This window comes from Anoplopoma fimbria, chromosome 17, assembly GCF_027596085.1.
Source record: "Anoplopoma fimbria isolate UVic2021 breed Golden Eagle Sablefish chromosome 17, Afim_UVic_2022, whole genome shotgun sequence".
Classification (NCBI taxonomy): Eukaryota; Metazoa; Chordata; class Actinopteri; order Perciformes; family Anoplopomatidae; genus Anoplopoma; species Anoplopoma fimbria.
Genome location: NC_072465.1, coordinates 17,060,639 through 17,084,702, shown reverse-complemented (window position 1 = coordinate 17,084,702; position 24,064 = coordinate 17,060,639). Strand labels below are relative to the sequence as shown.

General features: G+C 38.5%; 4 protein-coding genes across 4 annotated transcripts; 3 read left to right on the top strand and 1 right to left on the bottom strand.

Annotated features, from left to right (window-relative positions):
- Positions 1–9: 9 nt before the first annotated feature.
- Positions 10–3,203, top strand: LOC129105591 (uncharacterized). Its single transcript, XM_054616710.1, has 6 exons — positions 10–346; positions 620–790; positions 890–1,046; positions 1,779–1,954; positions 2,087–2,315; positions 2,410–3,203. Exons 2-6 carry the CDS (start codon positions 635–637, stop codon positions 2,610–2,612), a joined length of 921 nt encoding a protein of 306 aa, XP_054472685.1. The 5' UTR covers positions 10–346; positions 620–634; the 3' UTR covers positions 2,613–3,203.
- A 3,281-nt stretch (positions 3,204–6,484) lies between these two features.
- Positions 6,485–8,082, top strand: si:ch211-213o11.11 (probable G-protein coupled receptor). Its single transcript, XM_054617651.1, has one exon. The coding sequence runs from the start codon at positions 6,485–6,487 to the stop codon at positions 7,763–7,765; it is 1,281 nt and encodes a 426-aa protein (XP_054473626.1). The 3' UTR covers positions 7,766–8,082.
- Positions 8,083–14,831: 6,749 nt separating this feature from the next.
- Positions 14,832–16,638, top strand: cav4a (caveolin 4a). The gene is made up of 3 exons (XM_054617803.1): positions 14,832–15,059; positions 15,314–15,501; positions 16,488–16,638. The coding sequence occupies exons 1-3, from the start codon at positions 14,832–14,834 to the stop codon at positions 16,636–16,638; spliced, it is 567 nt and encodes a 188-aa protein (XP_054473778.1).
- Positions 16,639–18,871: 2,233 nt separating this feature from the next.
- On the bottom strand, positions 18,872–23,745 carry oxtrb (oxytocin receptor b). The gene is made up of 2 exons (XM_054616711.1): positions 22,824–23,745; positions 18,872–19,134 (listed from the first exon to the last, which is right to left on the bottom strand). Exons 1-2 carry the CDS (start codon positions 23,743–23,745, stop codon positions 18,872–18,874), a joined length of 1,185 nt encoding a protein of 394 aa, XP_054472686.1.
- Positions 23,746–24,064: the final 319 nt, after the last annotated feature.

Sequence of the window (24,064 nt, the reverse complement as noted above, 5' to 3'; positions counted from 1 at the left end):
CAGGAAACTGTACAGGGGTAAAATACTTCCCTCGGGGAGTACGCGTTCGCACCTTTGTTCCGCACATAATTGTAAAAATATAGATTTCACAATGCAATAATATTGTAGGCGTGTGTAACACACACAGTAAAATATAAATACAGAAGCAGCATTTCACACATATTTAACCGGAAAACTTAAGCGCGGCTGTTGACAAAATAGCCGTAATTGTGTCGGGATCTATGTACTGTACTACTGCAGTAGTACTTCTACTTCCTCTACTACGCAGTATTTGCATTTACTGCGCTGTCTCTGTCCTCAGTGAGTACGGTTACAGTTCATCCGTGAAGTAGAGCTGGACGGCCAGGTGAGCCTCATCTCGACCGTCTGACATTATGTATAATAAGTATTTGATGTATTGGAGGAGAGATTGTATCACTCAGTGGCTCCAGCTGGAGGCAATCTGGAAGCTAGTAGGAGGGGTTGAGGAGGAAGGGGGAGGGTGATGCGAGGAGAACTAACTTTCCCTTTTTGTCTGGAAAATGAACAGAATGAAAAAGTTTGACTCAAAGTTTGACTCCATCTTGTGCAGAAAAGCTATGCCTGATGTGTCAACTGTTGAAATCTTTACCCTGCCCAGATTCTTTTCACCCCCATGCCACCCAAGAGAGACGCAGGGACGACTCCAACAGAACCACCGGTCAAGATGATAAAGATCGGCCCTGACTCACAGGAGTTTGGCTGTGATCCAGTGGAGGATAAGTACAGGTTGGCCGAGGAGTCCAGCTACTCTCCTTTTCCCAACAATGAGGTGAGATGTGCTACTTGGTATGTGATTGTGCATGAAAACAACTTGTGTTTACCTTACTACACTTACGAGTTGTTAATGAGATTTCTTCTCATTTGGCAGCATGAAACCATTGATTTTGATGAAGAAAATCTTGGAAGCCCAGAAATCAGAACAGACACCATCAGTCTCCTCATGAAAATTGAGCAACTGCAGGCACAACTCAAATATGAACGCAGATGTAGAATTCTGGCCGAGAGAGAACTGAGGGAGTTGAAAGGTGGGTGGAAAAAGATGACTTACTTATTAATGAATAGGCCAACAAGAAATAAATGCCAAGACCACACAGTCCAAATACTGTATGTTACTGGGCAGAACATATCACACATGTATGACTCTTTAGGTTTGATTCTGATGTTTTTTAGACGTAAAAGTCAAGAGAATAATACATTACAGGTAATGCTTTATCTGTCAAGCTTGCAATTTCTGAATAATTTGCAAGAAGGCTGCTGGATAAAAAACAATGTAATTTGGTACTAAATTAAATAGTAGTTAACTATTAATGCAATTGCCTACAACGTTTTTTAGTCAGTGCAAAGCAAATCATGCAAAGCATTCATCTGTCTCAAGGCGAGCATACCATATGAAAACACTTTGAGAATTGAATCTTCAGTAATTACCAAAAAGCAAACTGGATCATTTTTTAAAGATAACTTTTAGCATCGATTTATCATTTTTACATACCAGTGTTGAGGATCATGCCCACAATGTAGGCAGATAAAAAAAAAAAACCATGTAAGTCGTTTATTTAGATTTTTGTTAGATACTTTTAAGAGTTTGGCTGTTTGCATGTCAAAAGTTTCTTAGGTTAGGTTGGACTCGTGGCTTCTGCTGAAATCCTAGCTATGGCCCTGACCTTATGCTGTAAACCTGCCATCTAATACTGTTTATTACTCTATGAATAAACTTGCTCTGTTTCACCATTTATTAAGTGGTTTTAAACGTTTTACAGAGATGAACACTCTCATGATGCAGATGAGGCACACAGCACATGAACTGCGAGTCACTCTGGATCACGTTCTCCAAGGAGGCGAGTCATCAGCGGAGCCGCAGACCTCTCAAGATGAAAGTGTCTCTTTCCTAACTGAGCCTGGGGCAGAGATGAGAGAAGAGCTTAATATCCCAGAGGTCAGAGCTCTTATTCAATGACTTGTAATAACACAATTTGTAAACCTTTTTGGGAAGTTTTCTCAATTAATTTAAAATCTGTAATCGTAGGAGAGCTAATCATACAATATCTCATTATGATTTTTCTTTCAGGATGATGACAACTTCTTGTATCTCTCTGAGCATCTTCGAGTACCGAAAAATCTTTACATACGCATCGCAGAGATTTCAGACTACAAAAAGTACACGTCAGCTCTGCTGATGATACTTTTTGACAGAGAAACGTTGGCCACACACTCTCTGCAGGGCCGGAGGAACACCTTTACTGGAGAAGATTGCCACAAACCTCAACTACCACCTGAGATCTTGAGAAGTTTAATTGGTAAAATAGAGAACATTTAGTATTACTTTTTTTTATTATTATTTATTGATTTTATTATGGAAATTAAAACCTTTTATCATGCTTCTTCTTTCAGGTCATGTGGCAGTCAAGTTCGGCGTTGAAAGCAGCCAAATAAAAATTGCAATACGTACAAAGTTGAATAATGAGGACAAGCTATTAAAGAAGAGACTGGGTATAGGTAAAGCTGAAAACAAAGCTATGATTGATCAAAGCTTTTGCCAAGATGCTTCACTCCTGCCTGAAAATGGAGCAATGGAAAATGATTCTCAGTTATAATCTTTTAAATCTGCCTTCATCTGTTGGTCACCAATTTTTCATTATCTGATAGAAATGTGTGACAGGTTGTCTTTTTAATCTACCTGTAGTCCATTCAGTATTGAAATCTATCGCTTGAATGTAGCGTTTTTCAACACTTTTTAGAATTCTTCCTTTTTCACAGCTGTTGTCTGTCATGTGTTCAAAAACTGTAAAGTTTAATCAGGTGACCCAACCAATACATTGAACAACACTATAAAATGTTGCGTGTAGTCATCAGTGGTACCAAGTGTTCTTATTTAATTTGAAGTAGTAAGTGGCTGTATCTAAATCTTCTGTGAAGTCGGCCTTTGTCAAACATTTGTACTGTTTTACGTTTCAATCAGCTGACCTTTGTGTGTTTTAAAAGTAGGACATTTAAAAAAATGTTTCAAATAATAAGGGTGCTATTTTTACCCATTTCACAACAAATTGTACACCATGTGATACTGTGCTTCTAGAATATTTTTTTTGCAGTTACAATATATGCTGTAAGTAATATTTAATCTTCCCGTTTCCAAAAAAAAGGAACTTGTCTTTTAGTTGTGCTTAACTACACAGGGGACAATAAACTTTTGGAACCAATATTCTTCTGTTATCTTAATTTGGACCCTTCCTTACATCAGCTCAGTTAAGTACAGTATGCTCTCATTGGGAAATTTGTTTTCCCAGCAACCGACAGATGTCAGCGATGAGCCCCGTTTCATGCTCTCCTGCCAGCAACGACCAACTCTCCAAAGACTACACCTGTTGTGAAATAAGGGTTTCTGTTGCTTGAAAAAAAGAAGTAAGCAACATTTAAGAAGAAATATAACAGTCTTAAATTGGTGAATAGACTGAACAAATCTGTCCAATACTCTCAGAGGCTCTGGAGAGGAGAATAGAGGAACATCTGTAAACACAGAGGCAGTGAGTGACAGTCACTGCCACATACTGACTGATGAAAGGGTGTGTGTGTGTGTGTGGGAGATGTTTAATGTGGGCTGGTGGTGGTTTGATAAAGTCATGTTGTCTTGAAAGATGTGATTTGAACAATCACCAGTTGCTGGCTCCTCCCCCCCCCCTCCCTTAACCAGCTGTGCCGTCTGAGAGGACACAGCACATCACCTCTCTCTGTCAGTGTGATTCTCCCTGGGGTCCATTAGCAAGGCATGCTGTGTCTGTTTCTTTGGGGAAAGCTACCATTTTTATACAGTTTTTGAATAGCTTCTAATGTATCTCTGTAAGGTGGACCAGCTCTCTTGTACACTTGAAGACAACACCTGGACGCTGAGTTTGATGCTTTAAAGGATTAGGGAAGAGTCATCAACATGATTTGGAAGTACTCAACTTGACAGAACTCAGAGAAAACTTTGGAGAAGCTACAGCCAGTCTTCAAAATGTAAGTTTTTTTGTGTGTGTGTTTAATTAAGTAGTTATGGATTTGCAAGGAGTATAAATGTTGATAATAGGTGCATTTGACAAGATATTTGAGTAAACAAAATTTAAGTTCAATGTTAAAAGTTGATCTATTAGGTTAACAGTTAACAAGGTTCCTAAAGAGCCTTGAGACCTTTAAGACCCTCTGTTGATATAAATCAGTAGTATCTAAAAAATATTTAATGATTTCTGGTGGTTTTGAACATTAACTTATAGCATTACAAATGACAAAATGGACAAAGAAATCTTCACAAATGGGTGGAGATGGATGTTTTTGCAGCCAAGCCTGAAATAGTTTCTCATGTTGCGTCTGGACAGCATGACGCCTATTGCTAAGTGTCATTTTACTATAATTTCTTTGGTGATATATGATGGACTCCAATATTACATTCAATTTATTCCTCAATGAGGCAAATTATGTCAGAGAGTATTGCAATATTCATGTCAATAGCTTTAACTTGAATAACATCTGAAATACATTTAGTAATTATTTTTATAATAGCACACTCAGTCTCCTAAATATTTAAGATATTTAATGCATAACATATGTTTTTATTTTGATTAAAAAATATACGTTTTTATTACAATTAGTTATTAACATGATAAACAAAGGGTGGGATTGTGGGGTTTCTCTGCAGCATAAAATATTATGCTACACGGATTTATGAGGGATTAAAAGACCTGTATAAATCCTTTATCCTGATTATAATGTAGAAAAAGATAGAAACAGAGAAGAACTACAGCAGAGACTACACAGATGCATGTTTCTCTGTTGAATGAATGATTATCAAAAGGTTTTACAGAACTAAATAAACTGAAAATGACTAGTGGCTGTGTAAGTGATCATCCTCTTCAGGAGTAAAAAGTGGGTTTAAAGCATGTATGCAGTGCTGCAACTGGGACATGATTAAAAATGAGGACATCCTTACATAATATGCATGAGAATGTACATGTACTAGTGCTTCCTGGGGATAAATTTCACTGCAATTGGGCATGCCAATAGATCACCACAGAAGATTACAGCATCAGTGGATCACTGGCAGCGAGTGAGCCCATGTATTTAGGACACAGCATCCTCCACAGTTATACGTCTGAAACCTGATTATGACCATCAGCACAATATAGTAGATACATGTAAGGAGAGGTACATTAAAGATACTACAGTGGGAAAAAAAGCTTCTCTAGCAACACTTTGGAGATAAGGTTTGAAATTCTGTTTTTGTATTTGCTGCATTTTGTTTAATTAAAATGTACAGTAAACACATAATATATATTCAGTCAATGCTTTCTGTTTTTTTTTTATATACTACACAGTGACTGCGGGTCAAAGAGGTTTCGCCTTTGATGGTGCGGTGCAGGGTGACACTGAACACATACTAATCAATGCAGTCGCTTCCCCGCAGCTGGGATAAAACAAGCACACTCATTATCTCTCATTTCAAAAGGATGGGGACGGATGAAGGAGAGACAGGGTGTCCTCCATGAATTATTCCTATTGATCATGTCCTTCCCTCACTAGAGAGCATCCCTTCTTAAATATTCTCCCAAATGGTTATTGATCATATTTCCAATACCTTTAAGGTATGTATGTGTGTCTTCTCTAGAAGGTTGCAGTGAGGATCTCTGCATGTTTATATTTACCAATTGTATTCAGCGCTTACATTTTAAAGAATAAAATTGGGATTCAGTACTGCCTGCAATAAGGCTTTACTGTATTTAATTATGAATGTCAGTTTGGGTCCATTAGCTTTACAAGTACCGATGAAACAGACAGGCTTGTAGGGGGAGCTCCACCAGTCATACACCAACAGATCAGTTCACTTGGTTTGTTCTACTCAGCCTGAAAGAACAAACAATAAACTGTATACTGTCTTCTGTAGCTCGGGATGAGCCTTGTCAACCCTGATGACATCATAGTGATGTCATCAGGGTTTCTTAAAGCCTGCATTTGAACTGGAGTCACAAAGTTTGTAGGATATACACTTTTTTAAAGGAAGAGAAGGTCTATAAGTTGCATTATGGGAAATATAGGATCCACATTTTTGTAGCTGAAAGTCAAGATATCTTAACTGCTTTGATTTTGAACATTCCTTTATAATCTGTATCATGACGCCCTCACTTTATAGAAGTGCAATTCTACATTTTCTTGAGTGCTCTGCTGTTTGTTAGGAATACGTTTATGTACATGTTAACTATATAAACTCAAAAAGGATATATAAATCAGCCTGTTATACCGTAGGTTTAACGACTAAATGTAGTCCTTATTGAACATGATTTGCAATAAATGTTAATGTTTTAATGGACTTTATTTTCTCCAACACAGGAGTGAAAAGTATTTCATTTGACGTCTGAAGGATTCTTCGGCCTCATTACTTAACAATGGGGAAGTCTGGAATACAGATGTGTACTTTAATTTGAAATCTTAACTATGAATCATGGAGAAAAACAGTTCATTTCTGAACCCGCAGTACAATGACAGCACCAGCGTTTGGGCACCAATGCCCTCAGCTCCCAGCAGACAGCTGGGCACCCTTCCCAACCAGCAGACACGCTTCAAGGACCTGGCAGGGATATTTTTCATGGTGACCCTGAATGTTCTCGCACTTCTAGCCAACACTGCTGTTCTGGTTGTTGTCATAAAAGCCCCCCATCTCAGGAAATTCGCCTTTGTGTGCCACCTGTGTACAGTGGACCTGCTGTGTGCCATCTTGCTCATGCCTCTTGGGATTGTGTCCAGCTCTCCATACTTTGCTGGTGTGGTGTTCACCGTACTGGAGTGCCAGGTCTACGTGTTCCTCAACGTAATCCTCATGGCTGCCTCTATCTTTACCATCACGGCCATCAGTGTGGAGCGCTACTACTACATCGTCCACCCCATGCGCTATGAGGTCAAGATGACGCTAAAGTTGACTGCAGCCGTGATAGTGATGGTGTGGGTGGCCTCTGCGGTGCTGGGGTTGTCCACCGTGTTTGGGTGGCCGTCCTATGGCAGCCTGAGCTCCATCAGTGCGGCACACTGCTCGCTGCACTGGAGCCACAGCGACCACAGACGAGTCTTCTCTGTCTTCTTTAGTGTGACTTGTTTCTGCCTCCCTGCTGTGGTGATTTTTGCTGTCTACTGTAATGTCTACAAGGTGGCCCGTTTGGCCGCCCGCCAGCATGGACCCCTGCCCTTGTGGACAAGCAGTCAAGTGAAGCATCGCTCTGACTCAATCAACAGCCAGACTACCATCATCACAACCCGCAACACCCCACGTAGGATTATGCGTGACCGGCCTTTTGGTGGAGGTAAAGCTGCTCTCACTCTGGTGGTTATTGTTGGCCAGTTTCTGATCTGCTGGCTGCCTTACTTTGCCTTTCACCTATATCTGATGCTGGACGCAACACCCAAAATTCCTGAAGACCTGGAGGGAGCGGTCACCTGGCTGGCATACTCCTCCTTTGCTATTAACCCATTTTTTTATGGGCTTCTTAACCGGCAGATCAGGGAGGAACTTTGTAAGCTGAGGCGCTGCTACTCAGCTCGACCAGTGGAGCTGGCCGTCTCCAGCCATGAGGGCTCGGGCCACGAGAACTTCCTGCAGTTCCTCCATAGGACCAGCTGCACAGTTGACACACGTGCAAGCTTTGCCACATCCAGTCCTAGAAGCACTCTGGATCAAACTGGGCAGACTGGTTTCAGGTTACCAGGACAGATCCCAGAAGAGTTTGGTTAGATATACCTCACAGTTGTGCCACAGCATCAGTAGCCTGCAGGACTATCACAAATACAAAATAACAAGTGATCCAGTACTTATCGACTGTCTGCAATATGTCTGTTACCTGTATTTGCATACAGTGAAAGTAAGATACACCATCAAGTAGCGAATTGTTTATGAAACTTGACTTTTTTTTTTTTTTACTTTTATCTAAAGATTACACTCATGAAACAATACTGGAGTAAAAAGCTATGGACACCGTTTCTTGAATTATTTTTACTGTATATGTGGTTAAACTAGCACCGGTAAGTTACAAATCTCATAAGGAAAACTGTTATTTCTTGCTACTTAAACAAAGTTTTTTATCTGCAATCATTACATATATTTTATTAAAAATGAATGAACACAAATATCTGATTATAAGTGAATAGTAAGTCATGACATTATAATCACTATACAAATCTACAGGTGAATACTTTCTAAGAAATTAGGGATTTGTAAAGAAGAGTGAGCAGTCATTCATGTTTTGTAAATTCTTAAGAATACCTGTTTTTATATGAGTTATCAACATAGCAGCATTATTCTTTGTAAAAGTTATTCAGTCTTGTCATGTTGTATTTATGTTGCAGGAATTTGTGTGAACTTTATTTATTGTACTCAAAGAAGAGATACATCACATTTGGTTAAAAATACTATTGTTCTGTTGCTTTAAATGTGCAAATAAACACTGGTAACTTTCATAATTTCTGCAGATTTTAGCAAGTAAGCATTTAATCTTAGAGTACATCACTATCAGAATATGTGCAAAGCACATTGGTCTGTAGGTCTTCTAAACAGATTAAATATGGCCAAGACAGTTGAATGACCAGTCGTCTTATAAATGGGGTTATTTTAATCAATAACTTTTATTTTCTGACAGCAGAAAATGATTGACTACACTCATTTATAATCATTAATCTTATTTGGGCAGCCTGTAGTGGTGAAGAGGCAGCCGGGTGAATCAACTGTCCCGTAACCCTGAGATCAACAGCCAGCCTCCCCATTAAAAGTCATGTGTCCTGTCAATTTGTCAAAGTATCCTCAAGCTCACTTTCTGTAAGTTGCTTTGGAGAATTGTGCCACCTAAATGCTTTCAAATGTAAAAGAGAGATTCTTATCTCGCTCTTTGATCACAAAAAAGCACTTAAAGGAACCATCTGCATTAGCAACACAATACTTGCATGTTCTTACACCTTTTCTGTGTATGTTTGACATTTTGTTACCGTGCAGACTCTCTGGGTCCTGACCTCTGTGTCATCTGTGTGTTCATTTATGAAAAGCCTTTGAATAAGACTGAACCCAGTTAACACGTGATTTTAGAAGGAGAAAATGCCATTTCATAACAGCTAAGTGGTTGTCTCTAATACCCTCTTAATATGTGTACACTGGCAGATCAAAACTATTTATATTTCAAATCATTTATCTATGAGGATGACCTGTCAAACACTGTAAACGTTAAATAATGTTATGCTTGTTCTTGTTAAACTAGTTTAATCATTAAAATTCTTCAATCGATGAAGGCAGTTAGATAAGGAAATGTTGATGTAGCTGTGGTGAATATTTTGCAGCTCTACACAGATTGGACTAAACATACATCAGTAAACATGTTTGAATAACCCTGCTTTAATGTCAGTGAAGAGGGAATAACAAGGACAGGAGTGACAACTTTAAAAGACAGTAGAAAAGACATCCCACACGCACACACACACACACACACACACACACACACACACACACACACACACACACACACACACACACACACACACACACACACACAGTATTTTATAGACATCTGGCTATGATAAAAGCAAGATAACAGTGTCATTGTATGGTTCCTGGCTGTAAACACATTCACGTATGTGCTGCACAGTGTACTGTAACAATGTAACTTTCATAACAAGTACAGCCAAATATTGTCAATGAAGCTAACATAATAAAACAAAAAAACAGCAGTAATGTACAAACATCCATTGTGCAAATATGATATGACACCTGCATGGAGGTTTGTTATACACTAACAGATGCTGTGCACATATACAATTATCTCCCACAATCACACACACACGCACACACAAACACTTACATGTTACCATCGTCACCACAATCACAAGGAAGATATGTTTCTTTTGTTTTTCTATGCTGCTCTTCTCATATAGGTTGAATGTTTTAACTCTATTTTTAAGGTCCACTCTAGTCAACTCTTAAATGTTTCTGCGCACCCAAAACGTTGTTAAAACTTGAAGAGCTTAATTTTGAATTGTTGTAAAGTTTCAAAACTTTCAAAAAGAAAAGATACTCAATATTCCTGACGGATGTCTTGGGGTAATGTGTATTAAAGGATGCAAACAACATATATCACATTTAATTTAATGAATTGGTGCAGCCATGAAAACATAGTGAAAAAAAATACAATAATTCACTCTGTAAATATTATAGTTTCAATGAGATAGTGTGGAATAAGATTATTTGTCCACTATTAAAGCCACTTTAAGGGTAAATTTGACAAAGCTGGATGTTAAGGGTTAAGTTTTACAAATATACAAATAACACTTTGTAATCCATAAACCCAAAACAAGCCAAGATATTTTCAATTGCATAAATCAAGTTTTTGCCCCCTCTTTGCTCAGAAAGACAACAAAACACTGTACTTAAAAACTCAGACATCTTTGTTACTAATCCTTTGAACATGATGCACTGTATGTAATATAATGATGTAAAAAATTAAATACAGCTCAAAGAGCTGACTGGCTGTTTCATCACCCAGCTTCCAGAGAGCGCGATTCGGTCTGAAGAATATTTGAGCCTGAGCAGTCTTCATAAGTTGCTAATTAAAGTGAAGCACCTAACATCTCAGTGGCGGCTTTTATTAAATCAAAACAATCAAATCAACTGTACACCTCTTTTTCAAAGCATATTCATTGTAGATCAAACACGAGCCCACTCTCTCTAGAAAATGAGAATTCATGGCTGTGGCTCAGCCGAGTGTGGTTTGTTATTCGGCTGTCCTTAATGGTAAACCTGAAAAGACCTGATGTTCTTCTGTGTGCTGTAGTCTGTGCTCTTTGTTTGACAGTGATTAAGAGAAAACCACTCCTGAAGAATCAAAGGAAGGAGTTGTGATTAATGGTGCTGTCCAAAAGAGTGAACCACATTATCCTTCCCTTAATCAGTCACAGCACATCTTCCCTCAGAACTGCATGTACACATGTTACATGACAGCTGCCCACCATCTTCACAGAGCTACACACAGCACAACCTCGTGTTCAAAGCACTCAGGTCCAACAAAACTAATTAAGAGCCCATAGCCAGAAAGAGACACGTGTGCATATTACAAGCCCTCTAAAACACACTGGTACAAATAAATAGGTCGTGTTGGGAAATACTCTTCTTAGTTAGATAAGTAGCTCAACAACACTCTCATTTTTATCTGTTAATTAAGAAGCTTTATCCAGCCACTTTAATGTTAGCAGAATAATTCAGCATTCAGGGAATAAGCTTATTCAAGTTCTTGCTGAGAGTTGGATGAGAGGAATTGATTCCTGTCTCTCACATCTGTCTGTTAAAGGACCAGCGTGTAGGATTTATGGGGATTTATTGCCAGAAATGAAGTATAATATTCATAACTATGTTTCCATTAGTTTATAATCTCCTGAAACTATGAATCATTGTGATATTGTTACCTTCGAATGAGCTGTTTATATCTACATAGGTGGTGGATCAACAGTATCCTAGAATGGACAAACCAAACACTGGCTCTAGAGAGGGCCTTTTGTGTTTTTACATTACCTGAAGGCCACTTAGTTCTCCAATCAGCCCATGGGCGGGGTCGCTAGCTGTAGCTTCATATTCAATTGACAGGTGTGAAAGATGAATCTGTGCTCTCATCTAACTCTCAGCAAGAAACCGAATAAGCTTGTTTCTCAAAATATTGAGCTATTTTTTATCATTTAGTTATGAATAATTGATACTTTGTGGACGGTAATGTTTGTATTCATTAACTGACCCAATGAAGCTTTGTATCCTTAATTGTTCTTTACCTTTTGCCTTTACATATACATACAGTGGCAACATTTGTTGTTTTTACTTTATTCAATTGTGTTGGTTGTTTGGCATTTTAGGGTTTTTTGTGCAGATAATACAGTGTTCAAAATAAATAAGTTTATTTTGAGGTGTTAGATGGGAAGCACTGAATTGGTGATTGCATTGTTAACTACACATGACGAATTATTAGTCTGACCTATCGTACTGAAAGCAGCTGGACTGACAGGTGCTGAGCCGGAACACTGTCTGACCTCCCTCATGCCCAAAATAAGCTGCTTCTGTCTGAACAGAGGGTTTGAACTGTGTTTGGAGTGGTCATCATATATAATGTATTATGCAATCATATGAATATGATTAACATGTATCTGCACATGTTTAGGCTTGCAAAACTAAGTGATGCCTTTACCTGTCACATAATATACAAATAAGATACAAAATATGCTATATTAATTATAAAATGAACAAACATTGCCTTTATAATTTGTCTGAAATAAAGTGCCCTCTTAGAGATTTCGGTTTATTGTCACATTATGGTTTGTAACACTTCACAGTTCATGAAATGGTCAGAGGACACAAATGTTAAAGAAAAACCTGTCTTCTATATATCAGCTTCATAATATGAGAAACGTGGTCCTACATAAAGAAAATGTTTTCTTACAAAGTTCAATCATTTTTATTTTCATGTTTTTACCATTAAACTCTTTGATTGTTGCCTATTTTGACTATTTCTAGGCTTTTTTTAGGGGGGCTTTAACACAACATACAGAAAGTGTTTATGATCTTTATATAAGGAGCCAGAATTATGCAAGACAAAATACACAAACTTGTTTCATACATAAAGTGTAAATATATTTCTCAACAAATTTGATCATTATACTTGTTATCTTCCAATGGACAGTTCATCTGTAGATTTTTTTCTTTTTAATTGAGTCTGAGAAGCTGAAATGTTTTCAAAGTATTCTGAGTCAGTAATTTATCTGGATATAAATCTTAATCCCCGATAAATGAGGTAATCTTGAACTATGGGCAAGAAAATGTGTCTTTCTCTTCTCTCTTTTTCTTTCTTTCTTCTCCCTCTTTCTCTTCCTCCACACACATACACACACATACACTCACACTCTCCGCTGACCTCACCTTTGCAACCACGGTCACAAACAAACCCCATCTGGTGAGGTGTTCAGTCCATTAGCATACCACCGTCTCCGGCAAAGACACAGGAAACTCTCTGTCATCAATACACTGTGTTCTCTATCTGTCTTCATCCAGCAGGCAGAAATTGTCATTACCATGGAGACTGTGCTCAACGTAGCTAGTAGATCTAGGAGTGAAGTGGTTCACTTATGTGTTTACCACACATAAGTCTATGAACTGAACAGATGTACAGTTTGTCATGTACTTGGTAGTTTGTTATGTACACTAATTGTTCTTTTTTAATTGTGAAAATTGCTTAACTTAGTAGTATATAAGTCAAACACTTGGATCCATATCTCTTAAGATCAATGTAGCATTAAATCAATCAACTGAATTTTATCTTTGAAGGATACTTGATTTTTGCAGATGGATAGGAGATACTTTGTATATTTACATTATTTTGTCAGATTATCACATTGCCAGTTGCTGAGCTGGGACAAAATGTGGTGAAGATGATGATGCGAGCAGTGATGGCCTTGTGATGAAGGTCTGGTGGGCAGCTGAGCGATAAGGTCTGAGGATTCATAGCTGACCTATTAATAGCAGAGAGGATGACTGGTTAATGGGTCCAAAGGTTGTTAAAGGTGAAAGTTTTTTTTTTCTTTCTTAAAAGCATGTTGCGAAACATGCTTTAAACAAGACAGAGTGCAGAGACCTGAGAATGCTCTTCATACTCGCCTCAGAGGAGGATATTGTGATTACATGCAATATATAGCTGAGTGATGCTGTTGGTGAACTTGAACGGGCAAACCAATGCAGTAAAGGAACCTCACATTTAAACAATTAACTGTTTTATGTAGGGGACAGTATGAATATTATCAAAAAGATGGATTTTATTTATTAAACACATTTTTCCTTTTCAAATCAACTAGATGCTCAAAGGATCAAAAGTTTTGAGAAACAGTACCTACAAAGATTTTTGTGGTTAGAATGTTTTATAAACTGTATATCTCCAGAGAGCATATTATTTCTCACAAGCCTTCAATGGCTCATACCTGCACTTTATTCTGCATCTCAACCAAAAAGCAGTATCGTTAAAAGTGTAATGTCAGAACAAAAAAAAGAAAGTTAGATATGCAGTATATGTCTAGTGATAGAGACAAATATTACAATCATATTTCATAATAATATCATTTTGAAATGCTATGCATGATGTTTGTTTTTAACAGTGTAATATTGAGATAATCTGAGGATGGTGTTAACATTTTTTTCTCAGTCAAGGGGAAGGTCTAAAAATAAATTTGAATAAAGCTCCATTGGGACCATTTAAAAACGAAAAAATAAAAACATAAAGTTCAGTACCTCCTGATTCTTGAGGAAATGAATCTTACTTGCTTATAGTTGCTCTGAAGAAAATAATTTCTTCTACACCTTGACTTCTCTGAAGTTAAACGAGGCTTGGAAATGAATGTAATCAGTTAGTAAAAGACTAGAATTAGTATTGCACGTATACCTGTATCACTACATATTTCAATTGGAAGTCTCTAAACATTTACCCTTTCTCGCTCTCATTCAAGCAGATTTGTCTCATGTTGTCTGTGTATTTGTCTGTGTGATTGCATTCCCAGTAGGGTGTATCCGTGTATACAGAGCCATCTCCATGCTTACATGTATTTATATCCCTCCCACAGCACGGGAAAATGATCTTCACTTGAAAGACCATCTGCAAATACCATCCAGGGCACCGCAACGTTCCCAATATAACCACATGTCCCAGCCAGCTGAGGGGTCCGGTCAGCGGCCTCAGTCTGAGCTTTACGGTTAGCGACAGGCACTCTGCTCTCTGGATCGTGTTTTTTAACGTGTTTGGATGAACACCATGATGAAAGGGGAAGATTCAGAGGACGTAGAGATCGACTTGGAGGACTCTAGTGACCCTGATGAATTTGATAATGGTGAGGAACCTGAAACTCTCTGGAGGGCCCATCCTTCTGTGGAAGAAGAGGAAGACATTCATACGTCCACACTGGTGGAAATCAGTGATACCAAGCCTCTGATAAATGTCCGAGACCCCCGCGGTATCAATGACTGTCTCAAGGTATTGCATTCTTATGCAGGAGCTCTAATCTAATTCTTTTATGGATCCTTTGTGCATTTGTCACATGCAGTGAATTAGCTGATAAAAAGAAAATACACTAAATCATTGCCATGTAGAACCAAGAGACTGTTTGGCTGATTGCACTACCCTCCAGTGGATACAATTAATTATTGATGGTGAATCAAGTCCTACAGCAAGATGAATTGTTGGTCCACCTCTGTAGCATCAGCACCACTTTGTCTTTGTTTCTCCAGGTGACGTTTGAGGATGTGATTGCTGAGCCGGTGTCAGTGCGCAGTGGGGACAGAGTGTGGTTCTGGAGTAATGCCCTGTTTGAGGTGTCCAGGGTTTGGATCTACAGGATAGTGACAGTGCTTCTGGCCATTCCCATTTCAATTATTTCTGGTCTGCTCTTTGCCATCCTCAGCTGCTTCCACATCTGGTAGGTTTACCTATTGCCTGAGTTGTTTCTAAACATATAAGGGAACAAGTAATGCTCACCTACTCTATCTCTGAAATTTCTGCCTTCACACAATAACTTGATCGAAGTTTATTACTGTGCTATGGTGCTTATAACTAGATGTTAACACCAGCATGCTAACACGCTCTCAAAGACAACGCTAACATGCTGATGTTTTGCAGGTATAATGCTTACCATGTTCACCATCCTAGTTAAGCAAGTTAGTATACTAATACTTTCTTATCAGCACTGAACACAAGGTCCATGAGACTGGTGGAAATGTCATTAGTTTAACAGGTATTTGCAGGATCCAGTATTTGTTAAGCTTGAAACCCATACAAGGAAGTTAAGACAGGATGTCTCTCTGCTGCAATAAACTTGACCGTTCTTAAACTGTCTCTTATGAGTATGTGATTTCTAAAAAGGAATCTGAGAGAGGATACAGAAAGGAAAGACATTAGCATCAGGTGGACACATCAGTATGCAAGGAGGGTAAAAAGTTTAAAGATTAAGAATTTAAGAAGAACGATTTGGAAAAACTATGGTAAAGTAGTGATTCTTCATGACGGGACTAGGCGTGTTTTAACGTCTAATCAGTAATACTAACCAATTTGATACAAACGAAACAGTAATGAAACAATGCTTGGTTGAGTGAATAAGTAGTTTTGGTAAACACAAGAAAATAATAAATAAAGTGTAATGATGATTTAATGATTGGTTATGAAATTCTGAATCTATTATTTATGAAATATGTTGACAATAAAATGTATTAAAGGACATGATGGTAGTATGCTCTGCTGTGGAAAAAGAGGAATTGTGAATCGTCTGGAAAGAACGGAGAAGGTTTCATATCCTGATTCAACCTAAAAGTTACCAAATAACCAAGTTATAAGTATGAAATCCCATGGGGTTTTGGGGGAAGTAAAATACTTTATTCTTAGTAATTGTTGTGTTTCTTTCTATGACAGGATTGTTGGTCCTTGTAGCCACTGTTTCCTCATTGGGGCACGCTGGCTGCAGAGCCTATGGAGGATTGTGCTGGGCATCATTGTGCAACCCTTCCTCACGAGTGCTGGGAGATGCTGTGGAGGCTTCAGCGTTCACTTGGCCAAAGAATGAGACTCACACATCCAGACTGGGATTGTTCATTATGTGCACTGGTGTTCTAGTGGACTGAGCCGAAGTGGGCATCAATATTTTCATCAATAATATCTAATTCAAAACAAAATGTTTATAATTATATGTTTCCACAGCTAAGGTGCCTTTGGTCAAAGTCCAACAGCATCTGATATTCCTTTTAAATAATTATAAACAGCTTGTGACAGGTTCAAACAATGATTTGGACCTGTCACAGTGAGAGAATGTGATGTTATTCTTGATTTTATCCTCAGAGTGTGAAATCGGGTCGGTGAAACCAAAAAAAGAATATCGGAGATCAGAGTAAGAAAATGGAGTCTCTCAAATAACTTCTGTTAAAGTGATTGACTTAAGGAAAACAAGAACGATGAAAGTGCCCCTTTTTGTTATGCAGTTATTTTTCTCACATTGATACCTGATAGTTTTGTAAGACCTCTTGAATTTGAAGTAATTTCAGCATAGTTTGTTATACAAATTAATTGTGGTATCATCTTTATATCATAATACTTGGGGCTGGGTTTATATTTTGTTACATTTTTAAACTGCAGTTTAGAGTTAAAGCTAGTTCAAAACTACTAGGATCTAATTTTAATGATAGAAGTTACCTATTTAAAACCAAATAATTAGTTCAATAGAAAAGAAGAAGCAAGTATTGTGATTCTGGTTTTGGTTACTGATTTTGTGTCCATAACTGGATTGAATTATAATGATGATGGTCTTTTTTCCAATGAGATTGAAAATTGTCTTCCTATTCTTTTCACTCTTTTAACTCTATGTTGATGCAAGCCAAACTTTAAATAAATACTGTTTCAAGTACTATATGAAAGTTTCCTTGCACGTAAATAATAGTAACAGTATCAGTACATTTGGTGGTTGTGACAAATGTTAGACTCTAATGACACTGTATGTGAAAGTGAGTTCCCCCTTTTCCCCTTAAAGCTGCTGCATGTGGATGTTGACCAGAACCACAAAGTTCTGTTGACAACCTTACAGGCTATAACTTTTAAATATCGCTTTAAACACTCCTAATAAGCCAAGAAATGCACATTATCGGATCAAAATACTGATATCATCTATGTGGTGAGTATAAACAGTTGCCATATTGTTTCAAATGTACAGCAAAAGAAACCGAGCAGAGAAACAAGACTATTTGTTGGAGTAATTAAAAGTGACCACAAGGGGGAACTATTATTCAAGTTTGATCCCAACTAGATTAAAAGCTGTTTCAATGTGCCTAAAAGCCCAGGCTCACTGATTACCCCAAAACACCAACCACCTAGAAAAGAAAAGATGGAGACACAAACAAGGAGAAGTGGAAACTATTTACAAAGTGAATTGTATATATAACATCATAGAGGACAAACACTGCTGAAACATTGAAACCAGTCTGCTTCAATGTGCCTAAAAGCCCAGGCTCACTGATTACCCCAAAACACCAACCACCTAGAAAAGAAAAGATGGAGACACAAACAAGGAGAAGTGGAAACTATTTACAAAGTGAATTGTATATATAACATCATAGAGGACAAACACTGCTGAAACATTGAAACCAGTCTGCTTGTTGCAAAATGCATTCCTTACGGCTTTTGCTTTTGCTCATGATTTTTGTTTTGTTGTTACAGTGGAGATATCTGTACATTTTGATTTACCACCCATATAATATAATAATAAAATAAAATGCATGTACACAAAGTAATTCTGCCTATGGGGTAAACAACCATAACAGACAACCATAACAGACAAACTAAATTGGTGCCCATTTCCACAGAGAAAATATATTTTCGTAATCTGCCAGACTCTTACCTCTCATAAAATGCAGTGCGGAATGACAGATTTGTCTAAAGAATGTCCTTGTGCAACATTTATATACTTATTGTGAAAATGACTTGTCTTTTAAGGTCAATTGAAAATGCTCATTGTTATTTATAGAGGATACATCTTGAAATGCTAAAGCCTACAGCATAAGACAGCTGGTTTGCAGGTGCAGGGAATCCAAATGTAAGTGGTGTTTTTGAGAAATCCAAAGGCCCACATCAGTGAGGATCTGCACAGTAGTTTTATATTGTTTATGGGCCAATAAAAAAAAGAAAAGAAAAGAAACGTAGCTATGGCCACTGCAGTGCATTGCAGATGATTAAATGCCTGAAATGGGGGACTTGCATGATTGTCTGGCCATCCAGACTATAGGAAGCCTGGATGGCCTTCAGCTGGCTCTTCAGTGTCCCAGTGTCCCTGTGCTGGATGTGTGTGTGAGGCTCCTCTGGCTGTTGGTGTTCTTGATGACACAAGCGGAGGATTTGCTCTTGTGCCTGCACTGTCGATCACAGCTGCAGGAGGAGGCTGGCAGGTACTTTCTACAGCAGCAGGAGAAGCACTGCATCAGGTCATGAAACAGGTGACCAGCAAAAAACATGTAGATCCAGGGGTTACAGCAGCTGTTGAGACTTGCCAGCAACATGGCGATGATGAAAGCCATGTCTAAGGAGAGGGACAGAGAAGATTGTGCGATTCATATTTTTGGTGAATACAAATATTATTACAGTGTAAATCTAAGAGTGAAGTTTATTTGTAGTTAATCTGTCGTACACTATATTTTCTCACTAATACACCAAATCCAAGGCTTGAAATGGTCCCAGAAAAATACCCAATTTCCTCCTGTTTAGGCAACTTTTCTTTTTTTTTTGGACTATAACTGACTATAACGTTGCTCTTGGACTTTTCATGGGATATGTTGACAAGGAGAAACATGATATATTTCCAGCTTTATCCTTTAAATAAACCTTGTCTATGACCACATGGCCAGGGTGTACTCTGCCTCTTAACCAGTGCATTCTGGGATAGGCTCCAACACCCTGCTACCATGAAAAGGATAAGCAATTGGATGGATGGATCGATATTTGAAAAACCCCTAAAGTAGCACATTTTTCTCCATTCCAGTAAGATGTAATCACCTGGTTGTGGGCTGAGGTCCAAATTCAGTGTGTGTGTGTGTGTGTGTGTGTGTGTGTGTGTGTGTGTGTGTGTGTGTGTGTGTGTGTGTGTGTGTGTGTGTGTGTGTGTGCTTGCACTTTTAAAAGTTAAAAGTTTGGCTGTAGGAATGGTTCCAACAAATATCCAATCTTTTTGGCCATTCATTGTCCCACCTGAGGATGAATAACAATTACTTTTCATCTAGAACCATCATCAGGTCAATATTCAATTAGTCTAATATTTTTGGTTTATAATCGCAGTCTCGGCTGCATTTAATGTTTAGTGCCAATAAAGCCGTTGCCGCTGTAAGCTCTGGTTAAAAATGTATTAACATAACTACATTACACAACAATAACATGTAATGAGCCAAATACCTTAACTGGACAGTTTTGGACTCTGCATTTCATTTCTACTAGATATCAGACCTTGTTCAAGCCAGCTGCTCTTCTATTGCACATAATGTACAGAGAAAAATATGATCTGACATGCTGAAGCATTTCAGACATTACCAAAACATTTGGGATTATCCCTGAAATAATAGAAGGTTGATGGATCCCACACAAATAGGATTTGAAGCTGCCAGACACAAAAATGATAGATGGCTTCAATTAGAAGAGGCCTGTCCTGGAAAAATATACCAGATTTTTCTCATTCATTCATGTGATTAAGTTTCCTATCTTTAGAGGCATTGAGCAAATTGAAGGAGCATGCCATTTGAACAGTGGACATTGGAAGACTTAATTCTATTTTTCTCTAATCCTTAATAGGGTTAGAGATTAAGTGTTTGTTGTCCTCTTCTTTCCTCTAGTCAAACTGCTGACCTGTTCTGCTCATGGGCCTCTGACTCTAAATCCTTTGCTTTATTGTGAGAGGTGTGCTGAGCCAAGTGTCAACTGAATGGCTCGTCTAAATTATGAGAGGCGTTCAACAGAAAAGTTAAACACCCTGTCCAGAGTTGTGATATATATTTTTTGGAGGACTTTGGGGAGCACAGTTCTTTTATGGGTAAATACCACAAAACGACAGCATTTAAACTTTTTGCGCTGGTATAGTACACTTTGACATAAAGTGCATCCACCGCTTTCTTGTGCTGCCAGAAATGAGAGAAAAACATTAATCTTGGCTGCTTTTCTGTGGTATCATGATGTACAGCTCTTCTGAGATTGAAGTTGGAAAAATGGAAACGGGATGATTTCAAAAGATGGACTGTGGTTATATTGCCAGATATAAGAATACGTTCAAAGATAACTATGAGTATAAAACGTTAAACAAACATTCCATGAGTGCAAAAATGTAGCTTCTCCTTAGAGCTTCCCTCAGCAATAGGAAAACTCACCTACATGGAGAATTAAAATGAGTGGCACTACTCCAAAGAGAATGCAATAAAGTAAAGATAAGCAGAAAGTCAGCAACGTTTGAATTATCTTTACCCGATAGGGACAAAAACTTTTCTCTGAAAACTTTTCTTTGAAATTGCATCCATAACAACATTTACATTTTCAATCAGTTCACTACACATGAAACTGCTCCCCAAATCATATTGAGACATTTCATATCGATACCGTCTTTCCATCTCCCCTCTCTTCTTCTTCCTCCCATTTGTCTCTTCTTGTTTACTTCAATTATTTGTTCTTATCATTTACATTTACATCTAGTGTGCAATTGTTCGATACTAGGAAATACAGCAACATCATAATGACTGTCAGTAATAAAGAGTGAATTAAACATTAATACAGAAACCAACCTATTACAGTCTAATAACAACAACTTATCCCCATATTTGGTGATTTCTAAGTGAAGGATTTTTCCTTTATCCGTTCAACAGATGATTTTCCTTCTTCTACAACTGAATAAACCCCCAAAACAAACAAATAAAAAGTGGGTTATCTCAATGTTTTGATTCGCATTAGTAAAAAGCTGAAACGGGGCAATTTTAATTAGTTTATGAGAAGCTGACAATTGGGAAATACATGGTTTTCACAAGAAAGCTACAAGATTTCACTATTTAATGGTTCAATATTTCTATTTCAATATGAATGTGAAAGGAAAATACTTTTTTTCATGACATGTCAAGCATGGCTTTGAAATGCTTTGTAAAATACCTTGTTTCACAGTCACAAATAGCATAATATGAAATTCAGTCCATACAAACACTATTAGGGCCCCTATGACAACATACACTTCTGTAATGTACAGTGCATGCATTCTTGGCGTTAATGTGTTTATTTTCTTAATTTGTACAAAACTGTTTTGAAGAAGCATGCAGACGATTAGCTTGGCAAAGTCTGGCCTATTTAAGAAATATCTAAATCTCTGACGGCTCTGAATGAATACTTGTGCAATGTTGGTCAGATAACAGCACTTAAAAGGTTATGGAGAAAACCTGCTCCCCTGCTCTTGGCCCCTTTAATGACAAACCCACAAGATATGAGGGCTAAATCTGAACAAACTATGCAGTTAAATGGAAATTACATAAGCCACCACTGGGAACATGGAGAGAAACTCTTTGATGTCCTGTTACATTTACTCTCCCAGTGGCTCTGAGGACCGTCTCTGAACTGATAACCACTGTAAATGACACTCCCATTCATCTGTGCACACTCTAGGGAAGTCTAACAATTGCTCTGCCTTGGAAGTAAAGCAGATTACTTATGAGTAAACTGCAAAGAGAAACTACATGACCAGGACTGCGACGACAAGGTCTGCGATGCTCAGGTGCTTCATGAAGTAATACATCCGAGACTGGCTGTGCATTCGTATTAGTTGTTGCACTCACTGTATTCGTATCAGTTCGCTGCACTTATTGAATTCGTATTTGTTTACTGCACTTATCCTATTCGTAGTAGTTTGTAGCACTTATTATATTCGTATTAGTCTGTTGCAATTATTGTTCTCGTAGTAATTTGCCTCTGCACTATACTTTTGCTCTGGCTTATGCTTTAAGATGCTTGTTTAAGAAAGGAGATGCACTTATGACTTCTAGTGACTAGTAGTTCTCTTGAATACCTATGTTGAATACACTTCCTGTAAGTCGCTTTGGATAAAAGCGTCTGCTAAATGACTGTAATGTAATGTAATGTAATGTAAGTACTTGGCACACTGCTATAGGTGGGTAGGCTATATCTTCATTAAATCAATATATGCATCAGTTGAGTATTGTTAAAGAAAGAAAAAAAAAACACTGAGTATGCCTTTACCTTCTCTTGGTGCATCAGGATCCCATGCAGACCACATCTGGACAAAGAAGAAGGGAGTCCAGCACACAATGTAGGCAAGGACCACCACAAATGTCATCTTCACTGTGCGGATCTTTGCTTTTGAAATGAGCTTCACGCTGCTCACACGACAGAGGGGCTGCGCGCCTTTGGAGGGCCTTTGAGTGAGAGCCAGGAAGTGGTCCTTTCTGGTTTTTAAATTGAAATTCTGCCATATTTTAAAACAAATCAAACCGTAGCAGATGCTCAAAATTGCCACTGGGAAAATGTAAATGCTGAGACTCATCCATGTGATGTATGCTTTGGCACCCCACGGCTGTACGAAGTCCCCCCAACAGTCATACACACCGTTACCGACATCCATCAAGGAAAATATGAAGGCTTGAGGTGCGCTGAAGATCAGGCTGAGCATCCAAGAGGCGACCACGTAGAAGCGGTCCTTCCTCTTACGCACGGAACGGAGTGGCTGACAGATTGCCAAGCACCTGTCAATGGACATCAAGACGAGCATGTAGGTAGACGCAAACATACCCACGACCTGGAGGTATTTGACCAGCCTGCACAGCAAATCCGGCCCGTAAAAGCGAAATGTGATGTCCCAAATGAGTTGAGGTAAGACCTGAAAGACTGCGACGACAAGGTCTGCGATGCTCAGGTGCTTCATGAAGTAATACATCCGAGACTGGCTGTGCTTGGTGTTGGGGATGGCCCACAGGACGCACAGGTTGCCGGTCAGAGCGAGCAGCAGCACCAGGAACAGGACGGTCACTTCAACTTTGGCCACTTCTTCGTTTCGTTTTAAAGGATTCACTGTGGTGTTTTCTAAATGGCTGTCATTCGTCATGGAGTTGATCCAGGAGACATTCGGTTCCCAACTATTCTGCTCGCGTAAAAAGCCCTCCATCGCCACTTTAACGCAGCCAGCGATCACATCACATCACAAAAGAGAACAGGACCGCTGTCCACTGGTCATGTAGTTTCTCTTTGCAGTTTACTGCCAGCTCACTCTGTCAGGGTTGGGTTGGTGGGTAGTCCAAAAGTAGGCGCTTTCTCTGCGGAGGAACATATTGTAACACATGAATTGAAAACTCAAAGCCTTTTAAATATTACAACTTTGAAAATAGTATGACCTCATAGGCAAGTGGTTTGGTTCAAACGAAGCCTACCTTTCTAGAGATCCTTTGCACAGTTATTTTGGGATCTCGGAAGTCCGCAGTCCTCAC